Source organism: Mustela putorius, unplaced genomic scaffold (genome assembly GCF_011764305.1).
Source record: "Mustela putorius furo isolate JIRA1106 unplaced genomic scaffold, ASM1176430v1.1 tig00000095_pilon_pilon_pilon, whole genome shotgun sequence".
Classification (NCBI taxonomy): Eukaryota; Metazoa; Chordata; class Mammalia; order Carnivora; family Mustelidae; genus Mustela; species Mustela putorius.
In genome coordinates this window covers 17,648,030-17,665,028 of record NW_025421280.1, presented here as the reverse complement: position 1 = coordinate 17,665,028, position 16,999 = coordinate 17,648,030, and the positions used below count along the sequence as shown (strand labels likewise).

At 48.6% G+C, this 16,999-nt stretch overlaps 2 protein-coding genes across 3 annotated transcripts in view; one reads left to right on the top strand and one right to left on the bottom strand.

Annotated features, from left to right (window-relative positions):
* LRTM1 (leucine rich repeats and transmembrane domains 1) overlaps positions 1 to 7,067 on the bottom strand; it is a 32,558-nt gene extending 25,491 nt beyond the window's left edge. The window contains exon 1 of the mRNA XM_004738213.3: positions 7,018 to 7,067. Within this exon, the coding sequence (XP_004738270.2) occupies positions 7,018 to 7,067 (50 nt within the window). The remainder of the gene's footprint in view (positions 1 to 7,017) is intronic.
* Positions 1 to 16,999, top strand: part of CACNA2D3 (calcium voltage-gated channel auxiliary subunit alpha2delta 3) — an 851,905-nt gene that overhangs the window by 732,934 nt on the left and 101,972 nt on the right. The gene's annotated exons all lie outside the window — the stretch shown is intronic.

Sequence of the window (16,999 nt, the reverse complement as noted above, 5' to 3'; positions counted from 1 at the left end):
TAGAGCCGATGTGAGCAACTATTAAGAGCGGGGAAGATGAAGCCTTCAAAGCAGGTTCACCTGCACAGATGCCTTGTTCCAGAATCCCAAATAATGACAGGGGCCACGGACCTTAATGAGAACCTGCTCCAGACTTAGAGGGGAGCAAGCATTCTGCCCAGCACTGGAAAAAACACTTTGCTCTGCCTCTTCTCCACCGACTGAAAAGAGCCCAGTTGTTTCTGAAACACGTGAAACAAAGAGATAAAAGGTTAGAAATGCAACTTTGGAAGCAGACGCCCAGTTGTTTCTGAAACACGTGAAACAAAGAGATAAAAGGTTAGAAATGCAACTTTGGAAGCAGACGCCGTTTGTAAAAACAATCCCTGGGACCATTGGGTCCCCAGCTGAGATTACTGTTAAGGCACAGAGCTCTAGCGTGCATGATCTTGAGCTGTAATTGTAATACTCTGTTGATAAAAATAGTTAAGCATTGTGAGAAATTAATCTGCCTGTGACCATAGTGCTTTTACGATGATTAGAGTTACCCAGGGAACCTCAGGCAGGGAGTCGGCTGCTCTCTGCTGTTGCTGGCTCGAAGCAGCACCAATTCAAGGAGGATTTCACTTTTCTGTTCCAGGAGCCGCTGGTGAGAGAGAGGTGAGATAGTGAGCCATCTCCAAGGGGAGTCTATGGGTCTGAGAGCCTGTTGCTCAGGAGGGGACAGTAAATTGCTGACTCTGGGTGACAGAAGGGTCATTATTAATCCTTCTTGGAACCCCTTACGGAAAATGGTCTTCTATTCTAGGGAAATGTTATAATACCCGAGGTAGCAATTACTGCATTCTCACTGTGCACAGGTGCTGTGCTAGATCTAACGTGACAGCACAGCGTTCACGGGCCAGCCCAGAGAGCCTGGGTGCTGGGTTCTAATCCTGAGTCTACCATTACTCCCTGCAGCCTCTCGACTTTCCAGTAGACTAAGAAACAGCAAATGGGTGGAGTCATCTCCCAAGCATTGCTAAAACAGACCTAGGAGATTCAGAAGACAATGGGCATGAGAGACTCTAGCTAGGACTCACTGGACAGAGAGGAAAGAAAGGATTCCCAGGGAGTCACTAGGGGGTTTCCCCCAAAGACCTGCAGGAGACCATTGAGTCTGTGGGAAGGTCGCATGGATCCAAAGCGTCCTGAGTGCTGGGTGGCTCCCCGTACACTGGGGAAGGACCCTACTGACAGCATGGAGGCAGCAGACACGTAGCAGGGTGAGCACTGCCTATGCAGAGTAGGACATCCTGACTCTATCAGCCCGGACGCGGTCCTGGGAATGCAGGGTACTCTAGGTATCCCAACTATTAAGGGCTTGAATACAGGGAAGCAGAAGCCTTCACCATCACCGAAGGGCAGGGAGCATGGGTCGTGAAGCACTGATCCTGGCCATTTAAGAGCCCCTTTGGGAGCTGCTTCAGATGGTACCTCTGCCTGCACCTGCCTCCAGAGCCCCTTGGTTGCTGTCTCGTTGCTCCTTCCCGCATCCAGCTCCGCAGCTCTCATGGGCAAACTCTCAGCCGGCACCACACCTGGGGGAGGTTCAGCAAAGGCACTTCTGGCTTCTCTTCTTCGATGAAGGATGGGTCTCCTGAGGAGGAGGTGGTAATGTCCGGTTGAGAATCAGCCGTCCGTGCCCTGGAATTTCCTAGGCCATTGTTACGCTGTCAACCTCTTTGCCACCCCCTGCTCCCCCCTTTCCCTCACCGTCTCAGTCGGGGGGTGAGAGAGGAAACCTTTTTACATGGGAGAGTTTCGGTGTGGTGCGAGGCTGAGGTCCTTTCCAGGTGACTTCCTGAAAGCCCATCATGCTAAGCGGCTTGCTCGTTTTACCACGGTGCCTTGGGAAAAACTGCAGGATTCTTGATACTTGTCATTGGGAAGAAATGAAAATACTCTGCAAAAGTTAGCCACCGGGGCCTTCATGGAGACACATCCGTCTGCCTTCTTCGTGGTCCACGGAATGTTTACTAAGAGCAGTTAAAGGGCTTAGGTGTGTCTGCCTGACCACGTTTCCCACAAGCTTCTGTCACAAGCAGCAGTGTTGGTCATGCCGAATGGTGGCCACAGTTGCCTCGGGAGCTGTCCGGGCTGGACTGTGAGCGTCCCTAGGAAGGAGGACCAGGCTTCACGACGGATGCCTGACATGAAGTCAGGAAGGGCAGCCGGCATGATGCAGATTTGCCCTCCTCCCCCGGGATGCCATCTGCTGCTGTCGCTGTCTGCTTGGAGCAGCTTCTGGGATCGATCTCCATACAGGAAGATGAGCTGCCCATCTCCTCTCAGAAGGAGCCGCCAACCTGGATAGTAACTAAATTTGTCAGGATGCCATCCACGGCAAGCGACAGAAACCAAACTCCAAGAGGCTTACGCAAAAGAGGCTAATTAAAGGAAGTTAATGATTTGGTTGGTTTGGATCGGTGGAAATTCATTGTCTCATAACTCAAATGTCTAGGAGCTCTTTCTGGTTTCAGGTACAGTTGGATCTAGGGCTCAGCTGAACTCACCGGGATTCCCAGTCTCTTATTTTGTCTTTGCGTCTGCCCTGTTCTCAAGCAGACGCTCATCAGATAGTGCCCCAGCTTGGCAAACTCCATGGAAAGAAGCCTCCTTTTTCCTGAAGGTCTCCAAAGTCCTAGGGGCTGGCTCTCATTCCCAAAGCTGGGATCGGTGCCCATCGCTATGGAAGATGAAGGGCGGATGCGTTCCTATGCCTGTGGGGTAGGGGGCAAACCTACAAAAAGCACATGGTCGGAAATTGGGGGCAGGACAGCTGCCTCCAGAAAATGGTGTGATTGGGGGGGAAGGGGAGGTCTCTGCCAGCCGAAAAAGGGGACACGCATGCCCAGCTGACAAAAGCAACAGCTGTTATTCGAGCGCAACTGGAGTTAGTATCAGTCTGAGCCATCTCTGAATCATCTGAGGCAAGTTGCTAACTCCTTTGGACCTCTGGTTACTCATCTGCGTAATAAGCAGGTTGGGTTCAATGGTTCACGCCACCATGCCAGCTCTCAACTTGCACAGATCTACCCATCATCCGCAAACAGATGGACCGCACTGGGGTCCGTCAGCGACAGGCTCAGCCAGTGGGTCAGTTACTTATCTCAAGACTAATTGTGCTGGAAAGCAACAAAAAGCAGCCTGAAGAACCACCCAGCCCTATCCATCAGGGTCTCGGAAAAATGAAGAACCGATTCCGGAGAGGCACGCTCCCCAGAAGGGACCATGGTCTCCACCGCAGCAAGAACACCTTGTTGGATCCTCCGTGGAAGATTCCTTCTGCCCGCAGTTCTCTTGGCAACGGGGCCTCCGCCAAACCCATCTGCTGTGCTGTGCTCTGGGTAGAAGTAATTATGTTTACGAGGCATTATTCACGTCTCGTCTACCTGAGGGCCACCCCAAATAATGCTTCTCTAGCTATTAAAGGCTTTATCAGGCACGCAGAGTCTCTAGCAGTTTCCTTCAGGGAAGAAGAAAAAGATCCCTCTTGAAGTTTACCACCTCCCGCGGCAATTTGCTGCCCATTTCAGGGCCATGTTAAGTGGTTGGCACCCGACAAAAGGGCCGTCTTTTTCTTTTAAGTGCGGCCGGAAAATGGGAGTCATAAGTGAAAGTAGGGAACCGGCAGACGCATTTCCACGCAGCCAAGGCTAGTAGCTTTCTTGTTTTGTTGTGAGCTGGCGAACTTCAACATGTTGAAGCAATGTTTTGTCAAATTTCTTAAATGCTGAGCGTGGCACCGGCCCAAATGAATGTAGATGTTATTTTAGTGCTAAGAGAGATTTATTTTAATGTACAGTTGTAGCCACTACAAAGGCCCCTTTTAATCTACTGGGGGTTCTTTTCCTTGCCTTTTCCCTCTGCTCTCCCCACCCCATGCTAGGGTCCTGGTGTACGCTGTGAAATTGCAAAGGATCCCCCGCCCCCCCCCCCTTCATCTCCTAAGACAGTGACTAAAGTGCTGACAATCATGGTAATTAAGAAAAAGTAGCCTGCAAGGCTCTGGTGCTTTTCATAGCCGGCCCTTGGGATGCAGAGACAATGCTGCTTGATAGTAGAGAAGGCACCAGCGACCGAACTGACTTGCCTAGCTCCCCTCTCAAGCATAAGCAGCCCCAAGACAAGCTTTGCCTTATCTAGGACCCGGATGCTCGAAGCACGGAGAGGAGCTGTCCCTTCGCCGCTCACCTCGGCAATGGGAAATCCATCCCTTGAGTTAAACCTCAGATACCAATGTCTTGCACCTTGATGGAGGCCAAAATAAACAGGAAGGGAGACGCAGAGGAAACCATGGCTACAAGTGAGGTTTGGACCAGCCAAATCTATGCTTTCAAGGCAAGGGGAGCAGAGGGGAGCTATAAGACAAAATGGTCACAGGGGCCTGGGGAGAGGGAGAGAAAAGGGGGAATGCTCACCAGACCCGGTGGCAGAAGGGAAACTAAAACCAGCTCTCATTTCTGGCCTCTTTGGTCTATCCAAGGCCCTCTTTTAATAATAATTTGTAATATTCTCTATACTATCCCAAAAGTAGATCCACAGAAAATAGAACCTGTTTCCCTATATGGTGTCAAACAAACAAAAATGAAAAGAATGCTCCAACTCCCATATCCAGCAAAGAAAGAAGGGTCGTTTATAGAAGGATAATATATATCTTGGGATGTGAATGTTTGGGCACAATGCCAAGAGGAGACGGAATGAACTAGCCAGAAGCTGGCATGGCATCTCTGCCGTATGGACACCTCAGCCCCAAACCAAACCTGGCTGGTGATGGGGGTCTCTAGTGAAGCAGCTGGCAAAGCCAAGTACATTCGTCTCTCTCTTTCACAGGTCTGTAGCTACATTTCTAGAAAATTCCATGCGGAAGACATAGCTTGTGTTTAGATGTATAACAGAATCCAGTTCAAGGCCCAGATATGGATCATGCTTTCTGAGCACATCAATCACAGCAGAGCCCTTGAAAGCACTGGGGGACTGAGCCATGAACTGTGGGCCTTCTATTATTGGTGACAAACTGCAAACTTCCAAAACAGCCCCCTAGGGGGTGACGCAATCCTGTTGAGAACCGAGAGGAAAGGACTGCAGGTTTCTGGGTCAGGTGTGTGGGCTCCCATCCTGGGTCCACCAAGTCCCCCCAGCAGCTGTGTGGGCCTGCTTAAATCACGTCCCTGCTAGCATCTTGTCTTTAAAATGGACAGAACATCCTCTCCCTTATGAGATTGCCGGGAAAGTTAAGGAGGATGATGTTAATGGAGTTTTAAGTCATTTCAGGCCATTCTCCCTGGTTCATTTATTTTATTTTATTTTATTTTTTAAAAGATTTTACTTATTTATTTGACAGACAGAGATCACAAGTAGGCAGAGAGGCAGGCAGAGAGAGAGAGAGGAAGAAGCAGGCTCCCTGCTGAGCAGAGAGCCCAATGTGGGACTTGATCCCAAGATCCTGGGATCATGACCTGAGCCGAAGGCAGAGGCTTAACCCACTGAGCCACCCAGGCGCCCTGGTTCGTTTATTTTAGATATTTGTTTCCTACGTTGAAATCACAAAGATCCGAGTTCAAATCCTAGTTCCCCCGAATCCCTCCCAAGCTTCCAAATCGGAAATTTCTATCATGAGTTCTCCAGCGTGGTTACTCAGAAACTGCCACGCCCTCAGCTATAAACCGGAGGTGATGATAAGGACAGAATCTACCCAGGAGGATTATAATCAGATCTGCAGATGTTATAAACTCACAGCAGAGCTGAGAATATTCTGGGTAGTTGTGATCATACCGGGTCCAACTTGCTCAGTCTTAGCAAGAGAGACAAAACATTACATGGTGGTTTGAAACTCAGTGTTGCTGTAGGCAACAAGGAATTTGCAAGCCTAGGCCAGCAAATGGGATGAATCCGGGGCCTCTGCTGGAGGGATCTGGGCTCCTTGACAGACAGTGCTGAATGACGGCAGTGTGTCGGTCCTGGAAAAACTGTGTGGAGACGGAGCTCTAGGGGAGGAAAACATATGGTATGTATCTAGGGATACATACCATATGAAATAGTGCGTCTGTGGATCGCTGTTACTATATGTGTGTCTGTCTGTGACTTTTACTGAATAGTTACTGTGTGCCTGGCACTGTACCAGGCTCATGACCTGCGCGAGCCCATTCCCTAAGTCTTACTTCCATCCTCTGCAGCATGCGCGACTCCGGTCCCATTCTGCAGACGGGGAACCGCACTGGGAGGGCATCCTGCTTGAACAGGAGACAGGCAGGACTCAGACCCAAGTTCTTCTGACATTTCCCAATCTGGAAGCAAGTATAAGGAAACAGACACAGATGGCAACTAAGAAAACACCAGAACTGTGGGGCTTATTCCCAAGACGGAGGCTTCTCTCCTACAGAGGTGGGATTCATGAGCTACCTCAACCCTAATACCGACGGGAGGGGGCCCGGACCACCGGGCGGTGCTGAGTCCACAGCCCAAGGTAGGCTTGGGGCCCACAGTGCCGGGAGAGAAGAGGAGCTGGCCATTACAGCGGGGGCCCCCAGAGGACCTTCTTCTCCCAATGCCACTTGTTGGGAGCGGCACATCCGTAATCCTTTCAGAGGAAGACTTTTCATCCGTATCAGAAGGTCCAGTTTCCACTGAGCAGGGCAGAGGCAGGGATGACAGGGCTGTGTCCCTCGCTCCCCTTGCCTGTGGAGAAAGCTGCTGGGAAGTTCAGGGTAGCGCGGACACCTGCCGCTGCCAGCATCGCAGGTGCAGGGGTGTGTGAGAGGGGGCCAGGCCCTGCCCTGCACAGGCGTGGGGGAAAGATCTCCCACCCGCATCTGATTGCACTCCTGAGGACACCCCGCTTTTGTTATGTTGTCTGGGCTCTTGAGTGGTGAACAAGGAAGGGATGGGAAACTCAGCCAGTGCCTTCCGGGTGGGCCGGCGGGGCAGCTTTATCTGGACAGAAGCCTCAGATACCCCACAGGATGTGGTTTCTCACCGCTCTCCGCCAGGGCTCACCCAAGGCGGAAATCTGGGGGACACACGTACTCCTTGAATCCTGCAGGCATTTTGTCACGGGCCTGTGCACGGGTTAGTGCCACGGCCCTGCCTTGTTTATCTCGAGGGTCACCCTGGAGTCCGGCAGCTCCCTGAGCCCTGCGGGGACCTCCAGGGAGCCTCAGGCTGGGCTGTCCAAGGCCTCTGTCAGGACCTCCCGTTCCCAGCAGCAGCAGGGATGGAGCAGGCCGGGCTCCTATGTCCTGCCACTTCCCATGCTCAAGACAGGAGCATGTGCTGGGGAGTACCCGCCTCGTGGCGGGGAGCCCCCTTGGCTTTAGGACCAGGGCGGGGGAAGGGAAGGCAGACACCTGCAGGGACACGATGGTGCCAGCCTTTCCCTCAGGCCGCCGGGACCTTGGATTCTCCTCCCTTTCCAGTCGAGGCATCTTTCCGGAGAGTTCTGTTTAGGGGGCTGGAGGCAGGGTGGAAAGGAGAAGCACCAGCCCAGGCAGTTCCTAGTAGTCCCTCCCGCCCTGGGATTCCCTGAGGCCTCCATTTTTGAGACTCCAAATCCAGAATTTACTCCTTTGTTCTCCGAGTTCATCCATGCCCTCCCTTCCCTGAGGCCCTACGCATGGAATGCTTTAGCTGAGGGAACGCGAAGAGCCAGGGGGGTGCCAGGAAACTGGGAAGAATGTTGGTAACAACTGTTTCAAACTGTTATCCCTCCAAGAAAGCATGAAAGGCAACTGATTAACTGCCTAGTGCCCGGAGATACCATGTATTTGCTCGCTCACTCATTCATTGATCATTCCGCTTCCCGACCGAAAGCTTACAAGGCCCCACAGAACCTTTGGAGCGTGGATAAGGTCTGTGTTGAGGGACGGTGGGCCAGACAGGCCGGGCGTGCCACAGAGGCCTCCGTCTACACAGAAGGCTTCAGGGTGTGGGCCCTGCGGAGAAGGATTTGCACTTCTCTCCCAAGTCAGAAAAGGGGGTACCTACCCTCACCCCCAGCCTCTCCAGCTCACCCGTGCCATGTACAGGGATCGGACCAGCGCAGCCTGTTGTGAAAGCCTATCCGGGAGCCCAGGGAGGAGACTCAGGTGTAGCCAGGCCACACATTTGGAGGCAATCACTTCATGATGGAAGATAGCTTTTCCATCCTCAGCCTCCACCTGATTAACTGGTGGAAGAAAACGGGTCTCCTTCAGGGCAAGACTGATTTCCAAACATTCCAAGATCCTGACATTCCAAGAGGTTGGAGAGCCAGAAGGGCTTCGTTACTCCAGAGTACCGCCCGGTTCCTGGTTCTCTTCTCCTTCCCTGTATCACCACCTTGCATGCAGCTGTTCCGCAAGCATGTCTGCCTTGGGCCAAGTCTGATAGCTCCAGGCACAGCTGCTGCCCAGGTGTCTGACTGTGGCATCAGCACCTACACGGTCGGAGGGACTCGGGCCCAGCCGCCTGCTGGACTCTCTTTCCCAGGCTGCCTTGCGGCAGGAGCGCCCCCATTAGCACGTGGTCTTCCTTTGACTGCTTCTGTTATTGTCCTTCTCGTGTCAGATGAGGTGGAGACACTGGATACAGGCTGAGAAGGATGGTCTTGGCTCACCACAAAGAGGGCAGTTGTGCTTGTGAGGAGCTATTCCCAGAATAATCACAGCCTTGGTTTGAACTTCCTCTTTGAGTCCTGGTGGTTGTCTCGTAAAGGCTAGGGACGTTCAGCTTCTTGGCTTGCACTGGCCATGCAGGTGGTCTCTTGGAGTTCTCGGACTCAGCCAGGGATCTTGCAGGTGGCCTAAAGTGCTCTCTCCATCCTCCGTCTTCACCTGATCGTGAGGTCCTCATCAATTTCTGCCCATCCTCGGGGCCGGCCTCTTTCCTGAATCCTTCACGAACTACCTGCAGAGCAGACAGACAATGTGTTCTCAGAGCTGTCATTTAAGGTGATGGGCCAATCACCTCAACAAACCAGTCATCCATTTCTGGAAAAGACAGAACCAACTGGCGTATGCCGATAACTGGTGCCGACAGTCTGGATTATTTAAACAGAGAATGATGTCTAGTTTATCTTAAAACCTCCAGTCTGCATTTTATCTGCCAGAAAACCCACAGAGAGTATGCTAGAACTCATGATGGTGGAAACCTCTTCGCCTTTGCTCTCGGAGATGAAAACAAGGGTGAAGATTGCTTCCTGACAGGGAGACCTTAGGCTTATAACTTATGTCTCTGGTCCTTGGTCTTCTTACACATAGAGGGTGGCTAAGAATACTGCCCACCTCTCACAGTGTTGGGAGGAATGTCTGGATAGTATCTAAAGCTTCCAAGGTGCACCTGGCACATAGTAGGAGGCTTAATAAACAGTATTAATTACTGATATTAATGTTACTATGACTATGTGATATGATTCCTGTGATCCAATTTATAAAATAGTTCCCATCGTGGAATATGTTGTATATGATTCCAAGACATGTCTGGTGAGCAGGGAGACGTGGTTCATGAAATAATTCACATGGAAACCAAGTCAGAGCATGCTGAAATTTACTAAGCAAAAAGGACAGAGCCTCGAGGTGCAGGGGTGGTGGTATCTGGCAACGTGTAGCTGAGATTAAATGTACTGATGGCAGAACTCGGGTTCCAGGCTTCACTCGGTCGGAACAGTGAGACCAAGACCACACCTCTCCTCTCCTCTCCCTCCCCGGTGCCCCTTGCGCAGTGGAAGTGCATCATCCCTCACCTTCTCACACAAACCATGCAGTCCCCCACCTTCTTCTCCACATATTTGCCAGATTTATTCATGTGTCACACCTGTACCTTGCTGAGAAACTTTCTGCGGCTCTCCGTTTCCCTGAGGATGGTGGGCAACCACCCGAAAGCCAGGGCGGGTCCCCAGAGAGAGATGATCTGGGAACAGGTGACATCACCATCAGCCCCACGTCAAGCTGTCCATCTTTCATTCACGTGCCTGCCCAAGCTGGGCACTTGTTCTAGTTACAAGGGAATATAGATGTTAACATCCTCTGCCCTCAGCAGGCTTACCCCTAGTCTGATGGGAATGAAACACCATCAATAATACATAATATCATTCAATGCCACCTATTGATAAACGCTTTGAAGAAAAATAAAGCAGGTGTGACTGTTGTTAAGAAAACCCTTAGACCAAGCAAGGTCATGATTGTTTCTTCTTGGAGTGAAGGGGAACACCACCCTGCCAGGGTCCTAGTATGTCCCCACAGGGGAAGGTCAGCAGATACTGGTGGGGTTCTGGGGTCTAGTGGATCTCTCAGCATGGGGATCCGACTGGGATTGGGCTGCTTTAAGAATGGTGGACCTCTCAAATCTTGGTTTGATAAATGAGCATTTTCCCCTATTGTCCTAAGCAGCCTGCTGTTCAGATAAATGGCTTTGGGAGAAGTTTCCCAAGTAAATCATGAGGTACTTTTACTCGCTGACAGCCTTGTATTTCTGGGCAGGAATTTTCTGGAACAAATAGCAAAGTCACGAAAGTCATGTTGATGGAGGCAGCCTTGGTTCCCAGTCCTGATATTTTGCTGCAAGACCCAAGCTACCTCAGGGTTCTCAGAGCTCCTCGTGCCACAGAGGTCACCCAGGTCCTTGCCTGGACTGTGCTGCCATGTGACCCTCGGGAGAGGGTTGCCAGACTTAACAAATCAGAAGTATTTTATCTGGCAACCCTATGGAAGTGCTGTGAATTTTTCAGTGAATCGTCTGCGTATGAAATCCAGATTTTTCAGCTTCTCTTGCGTGCATCAGAATAATGGGCAGCCTCCAGACCCCATTCCCACAAGGCGTCCACTGAGCCTAGCGGCTCCCTTGATGCCCGCACAGGGCGGTTTCTCATTCCCTGTGGTTCCCACCCAGCCCTGGAAAGATCCGAGATGGCGGGCTCTGGAATGGACTTGGGCTCCCTTGAATGAGCTGCTTGCACGAGTCCCCTTCCCTCTCTGTGCCTTGGAACATGAGCTAAAGAATAAGAGGAACTGGGTGCATCCCGGCCCGTTCCCCACGCCCACCCCCAGCCAAGCCCTGTGAGCCACCCACTTGGATGTTATAGTGCTGCTTTGCATTAAGTACACTCACAAACTTCCAGCTCAGAGGTGTTTGGCAAATAAATGTGACCATTCGATTATGGGTTTTGAAATGTTTGGAAATCTGACCCCTGATTTTGTTATAATCTCTTCGGTAACTGTTATTAGGTGGTGACCTAATAAGAAATTATTAACTGGGGAGCTATAATTTGGAAGCTTATAATTTTCTTAATGGACATTGATTTGTGTAACCCTGATTAAAATACAATGAGGCCTGAGGCTTAAATATTTTATTCTGAAAGGCTGAAAAGATGGGAATGGACTCTAGAAATGTATTGGCTCAAAAACTTTATTGAAATAATATTATTTGAAGAGTTTTGTGAGCCTAAAACGATGTGACAAAAACTATTTGATGCCAGCTCCCATGGCCTCGGGAAGCTGAGGGAATATAGGTTTCTCCAGATGAAGACTGGAAAAACGCTTCCAGATTACCTCAGGAGTGGAAAGAAAATTATTATTCCATCCCACAGCCCCGCTAATTCTCTTCAGCGTTGATTCTGTCAAGTAATTAGAATCCAAATGGAGGAAACATTCATAATTGTCACTTATTACACTCTACCAGAGGTGACTGCTCCCGAGAAGCTCCAGCAGGACAAAAGCAAAGCGATTACCAGAGAAAACTCAACGCAGGCCGACTGTGGGGCCTTCCTCACACATTTCTAGAAGCCAGTCACAGGCTGGGTGGGGATAATTGTGGATTAGAAGACCCCCCCCACAGCTAGGAGTCTTCAAAGAACATCTTTCGCTCTTGTGGTGTCAGTCGAGAGATAATGAGTCCTGTTTCCCTCCCTCTCTCACCACAGACATCCGTGGTGTGGCCTTTGTCACTTGAAAGCCTGTATAAGACAGTCCACACTATCCGCCCCTACCCCACCATGTACCACAGGGAATACTTCACAAGTGAAATATGCCCCAGTTGGGGGGGGGTATTTAAAACACCTACTCCCCTTTTATTGTTGTATTTCTTCACTTGGTGTAGACAAAAATACAAGGTGTGTCTGCTGTTGTGAAGATGTCCCCCCCCCTGCCATTTCTGAAATAATATCATACCGCAGAGATTAATGTTCAGGCTTTACCAAGATTACAATAAACGAATATTGCTTTGATCTGAATATTTTTCGAACGGTGGTTGCTGATCGCTCTCTCTCCCCTGTAATCTTTTAAGAAAGCCTTTGGACTTGCCAGTCTGACACCCAGGGGGACATGAGTACAGCTGCCTTTCCTTCCCCTCATCGTGAGGATAGCTCTGTTCTCGGTTTCACCCAAATTAGTCCCAGGATTTCAGTTGTCTTTTTTGTCCAACATTCCATCATGCAATTCATTAAAATCTTCACATGAAATATTTAACAGATGAGTTATGTCATAATTCACATTACGGTTTTCAGTTGTTATTCATGTGGTAAGTCATTTATCCTGGACATTAGCAGACCTCTGGAATGGGCTTCTATTTGATGTGAGGAAGGTTAGGATTCTTTTCCTCAACACCCCAGAACAGTGGCCTGACTCCAAACCCCCGGTTGATCATGAAATATTCCCCGAAAAGTGACATTCAGACCCATTGTTAGTTCAACTTGCAATTAACTCTGTTGAAAACAAACAGAGGAAAACATTTAAACAAATGTGGCCTGGCTCACAGCTTTTACAGTTGACCGTTAATTAGGCCAAGTTGGAATTCAAATGTGCCAGGCCTTATTACTATCACCACTGAGAATCATTGCCATTGTACACAAAGGAACGAAAATTCAGGGGCTCTGTCAAAGGGGGGCTGAGGACAGGATGGGAGATATTAAGCCAATAAAGCTCAGTAAAAAGAGCCACTACTCAGCTTGAGAAATATGACCCGTAGGAGCTCATTTTCTGGGTGAGATAACTCACGTATGGCCAGCATTTATTTGTAGAATTTAGGTTTTAAGAAAACTTGTCCCCCTCTTAAGTGATGAATTACATGGGATCTTCTTAGCAGATATTTTATGTATTAACTTTAATTAGAGTTTCATTTTCTCTAATAAAGATGCTGTTTTCTACCACATCCCATGGATTGGAATCTCTTAGAAAACGCGGTTTGTGGGCCACCCTGGTTCAGGGTCACTCTGGAACCTTTCTGGGCCCAACCACTGGGCTGAAATAATGGTCACATGCTGCCCGCAGTGACTAGTCTGCTGAGAAGCTTTGATAGGGACGTTGGCTGGTGAGCGCATGGAACTGGGGGTGTCAGTACTGGGGACAATAACCTTCTTGGATTCTGTATGTGTGCTTATCTAGCCTTGTCCTGAGGATGGGTAACTGATCACGGTTTCAGAAGGGGCACGTGATGGTGTTTGAATGGTAGGGCACCACTTTCCTTAATTCTAAGGGGAAAAAAAAAATCCATTCTGAAAGTTGGCTCAAGTGAAAGAGAATCATCACCTTCTATTCTCTGCTTCATCTTGCTAGTGCTTGTATGGCCTCCATCCCCCGTTGGTGCCATCATTTAGTTGGGCATTGATCCACCAATATTGTACTATATACATCACTAGCAGTGAAGAGTATGGATTCATCATGGATGCATTTTTTGTTCAGCCTCAGTATCTTGGCACGAAAGATTGTGTGTGGTGGTGAAATCCAAGAATAAAGGCTAAAAACTCTAGGAAGAAATCATCATAGCGGGAATGTTGACAACACTATCAAGCCTTTAGAGTGCCCTAAGGCCCACCATTTTATTTTGTGTCATGTGTCCCCAGCCCACAACAGTTCTGTTCAGAAGCTAAAGCTAGTATGACTCTCTTTGCAGGGACAGGGAGGGGAAGCGATGTATCCTTCGCCCACATCCTTAGCCGTCTTAGAAACAGGGTTCGAATCCTGTTCTCTTGGTAAGAATGTTCCTGGTTATGATTCTCGGATGGTGGCTGGATTGTTATTCTGTCTCCTGGATGAGCTCTTAGGGTGTATGGGAATATAGTGTACGGCTAGAGGAGTGAGCAAATGGAAGCAGGGGTGTTTGTGCGAGCTTGCGTGCCAGGCATGAGCACTATTTTACAAACCGGATTTGTGCTCCTAGGGGTATGTTGCAAGTTGAGGCCAAGCCCACAGAAAATTATTTCTAAATGAATACAATATGAAAAAGTTATTTTATTTCTAATTTTACATGTAACATTGTTCTTTGGCGAGTCTCGGATTACACTTGAATGCATGTCTATTAACCTGATATGAGATGCATGCATGATTTCATCTTGAATGTATTTGAATATAATAGCACTGGAAATGTAATTTGTATTCTCAAATTTTATAAAGCAAAATAAATAAATCTTGAGGGTGGTAGCCACATTGAGCATATTGCATTGATTTCTTTGGGTCTCTCTCAAACTAATTACCAACTTCCCCTTGCAAATCCAGGTCTTCTCACACTGGCAGTTCTATCTGATCTAACTCCTCTGTACCTAAGTCATCCTCATTTTTTTGCACCTCTGGGGAGTAGGTAGCATGGACAGGTCTGTGGAGAACTTTACTATTGATCCTTAAGGAGTGCCAATACCTAGTTTCTCTCTGTGGTTGCTCCTGTTACCACTGCTCCCTGTCCAATAGAACTCTCTGTGATGATGAGAATGTTCTAGATCTTCATGATCCAGTAGCCAGTAGCCCCATGTGGCTACTGAGCATTGAAAATGTGACTAGTACAACTGTGGAACTAAATTATTAATTTCATTCTATTTGAATTTAAATAGTCACTAACTTGGAAGGCACGGGACTGGAGCATTTGAGGTCGGCTGTCTGTTTCGATCCAAGCAACAATAGTCATGGACATTCTGTGCATGAGATGACTACGTGGTTAGGTGGGTGAGGCTCTGTGCTTATCTCTGTCTGCTCTGGGAATCCTGAAGAGCTGTTGGATCTGTTTTCAGTGATCCGACTGCCCTCTGCAGGTCCCCATGCCTGGCTGTCACGTCGTCATCTCAGTATACCCACTACCTCGCACATACCAGATTTCTGCTAAACATGGAGGAGGAAGATGGGGCAGAGGGGCGGGGGGGGGGCGGGGGTTGTGTGGAGAAGATTGTAAGGAAGTTAGAGAGTTGAGGAAAGAAAAAACCAGGCACATACTTCATTGAAGTTACGTGGTCTGCGTTGCTGAGCTAAAAGTCTGTACTGAGGCCCTCCTTGAGTATTGAGGAGAATTCCAGGAACAGTAACCTGAACAATTCAAACCAAAAGTGATGTCAGTGCTCCAGGAGCCTGAGTAGTCTCTACGGGACTCTTTGGGATGGGAATTCTCATAACAATGAGTTTGTTGTTTTGCTGGTTTCCAAAGACCACCCTAGTATCTCAGGGTCACGGTCCTAGAGGCTCACATGGTACCGGCCCATTGAGAGGGTTGTATTTTTCTGGGTCTACTCCACTCCTGGAAGGTGAGTAAGATACTGGGTTGGAAAGGGAGCTCTTGCTCCATCCTCAAAGTAAAAGCCCTTAGCAGGGACTCTGAGAGCATTTGTAATCAAATGGAAGTAAGAAGCACCGTGAACTCCAGGAGAAAAATGTTGATGATTTTCTGGACTGTCTAAAAAATTTTAAACCCCAGGAATGGTGTTTTTATTTTCTGCATTCTCTTTGGGACTTGGGTTTCACTAAAGCATTTTCTGTCCTTGTTTTCCTTATTAAATTAGCAAGATTGACTTGAATCAGAATACACTGTTATGGCTTAAAATGTTGTTGAAAGAACAAAATAGACAGGCATGACAAATATCTCAGGTTCCATTTGGGATATGTGGGAGTCAGGAAGAGAGTCGGACTGAAGGAATAGATGAGTTTTCTTCTGATAAAACTTGAAAAAAGGAAAATAATGAAAGGAATCTAAATTTCTGTTTGTGGAAGCTCATGTTTGTTTTCTTGAATAGAACTGTCCAGAGGATGCTCTTAGGCATTTTTTGTTTGTTTGGCGGTGGTGGTGGTGGTGGTGGGAGGATTTTAATTCTGTTTTTTTTTTTTTTAAAACATTTTTTTTTGGTGTGTTTTTCTCACTTTAAATCATTTTCATGCTTAAGAGATTATTAGCCAAATGCATTAGCCAAATGCAGCAAGGGACTGTGGCTGCTTAACCCCTCAGGTTCTGGTCTCCCCCCATCTGGGCCATTTCCCTCGTACTTCCTCTTCAAGGCTTCCATCGTGGACCTTCTGAAATGTCCACTTAGGGTCAACCCTAAGTGGCTCTTTCGATCCTGTAGCAGTGTCAACACACTTTTTCTGAAAAGGGGCAAATAGTATTTTTAGGCTTTGTGGGCCTTTCAGGCGGTGTTGCAAAAACTCAACTCTGCTGTTATGCCATAGACAGTATAGAAACAAATGAGTGTGGCTGTGTTCAAATAAAACTTTATTTTAAAAGGAAGCTGGATCTGGCCCAAGGGCCTATGGGATACTCTTAAGATGTGTTGGCCCGACATTTAAGTCCTTTAGCCGTTTGACCTCAGTCTGTACCATGATGTCCCCTGGCCCCATTCCTTCAGAAGGCACTATGGTCTTTCTTTTTTTTTTTTTTTTTTATTTTACTTTTTTAAAATTTTATTTATTTATTTGATAGACAGAGATCTCAAGGAGGGGGAGAGGCAGGCTGAGAGAGAGAGAGAGAGAGGAGGAAGCAGGCTCCCTGCTGAGCAGAGAGCCTGATGCAGGGCTCAATCCCAGGACCCTGGGACCATGACCTGAGCTGAAGGCAGAGGCCCTAACCCACTGAGCCACCCAAGCACCCCGGCACTAGGGTCTTTTAAAAAGCTGCATCCTTTTGTCTGTGCTGTGTCTGGACTTGGAGTACCATCTTTCCTCTGTTCTTCCTTTTCCTGCCAGCGGGGTCTCCAGGTGTAACCTTACACGAAGCGCCTGCCAGCTCACCCCCTCCACCCTCTGTGCCCCAGATTCCTCTG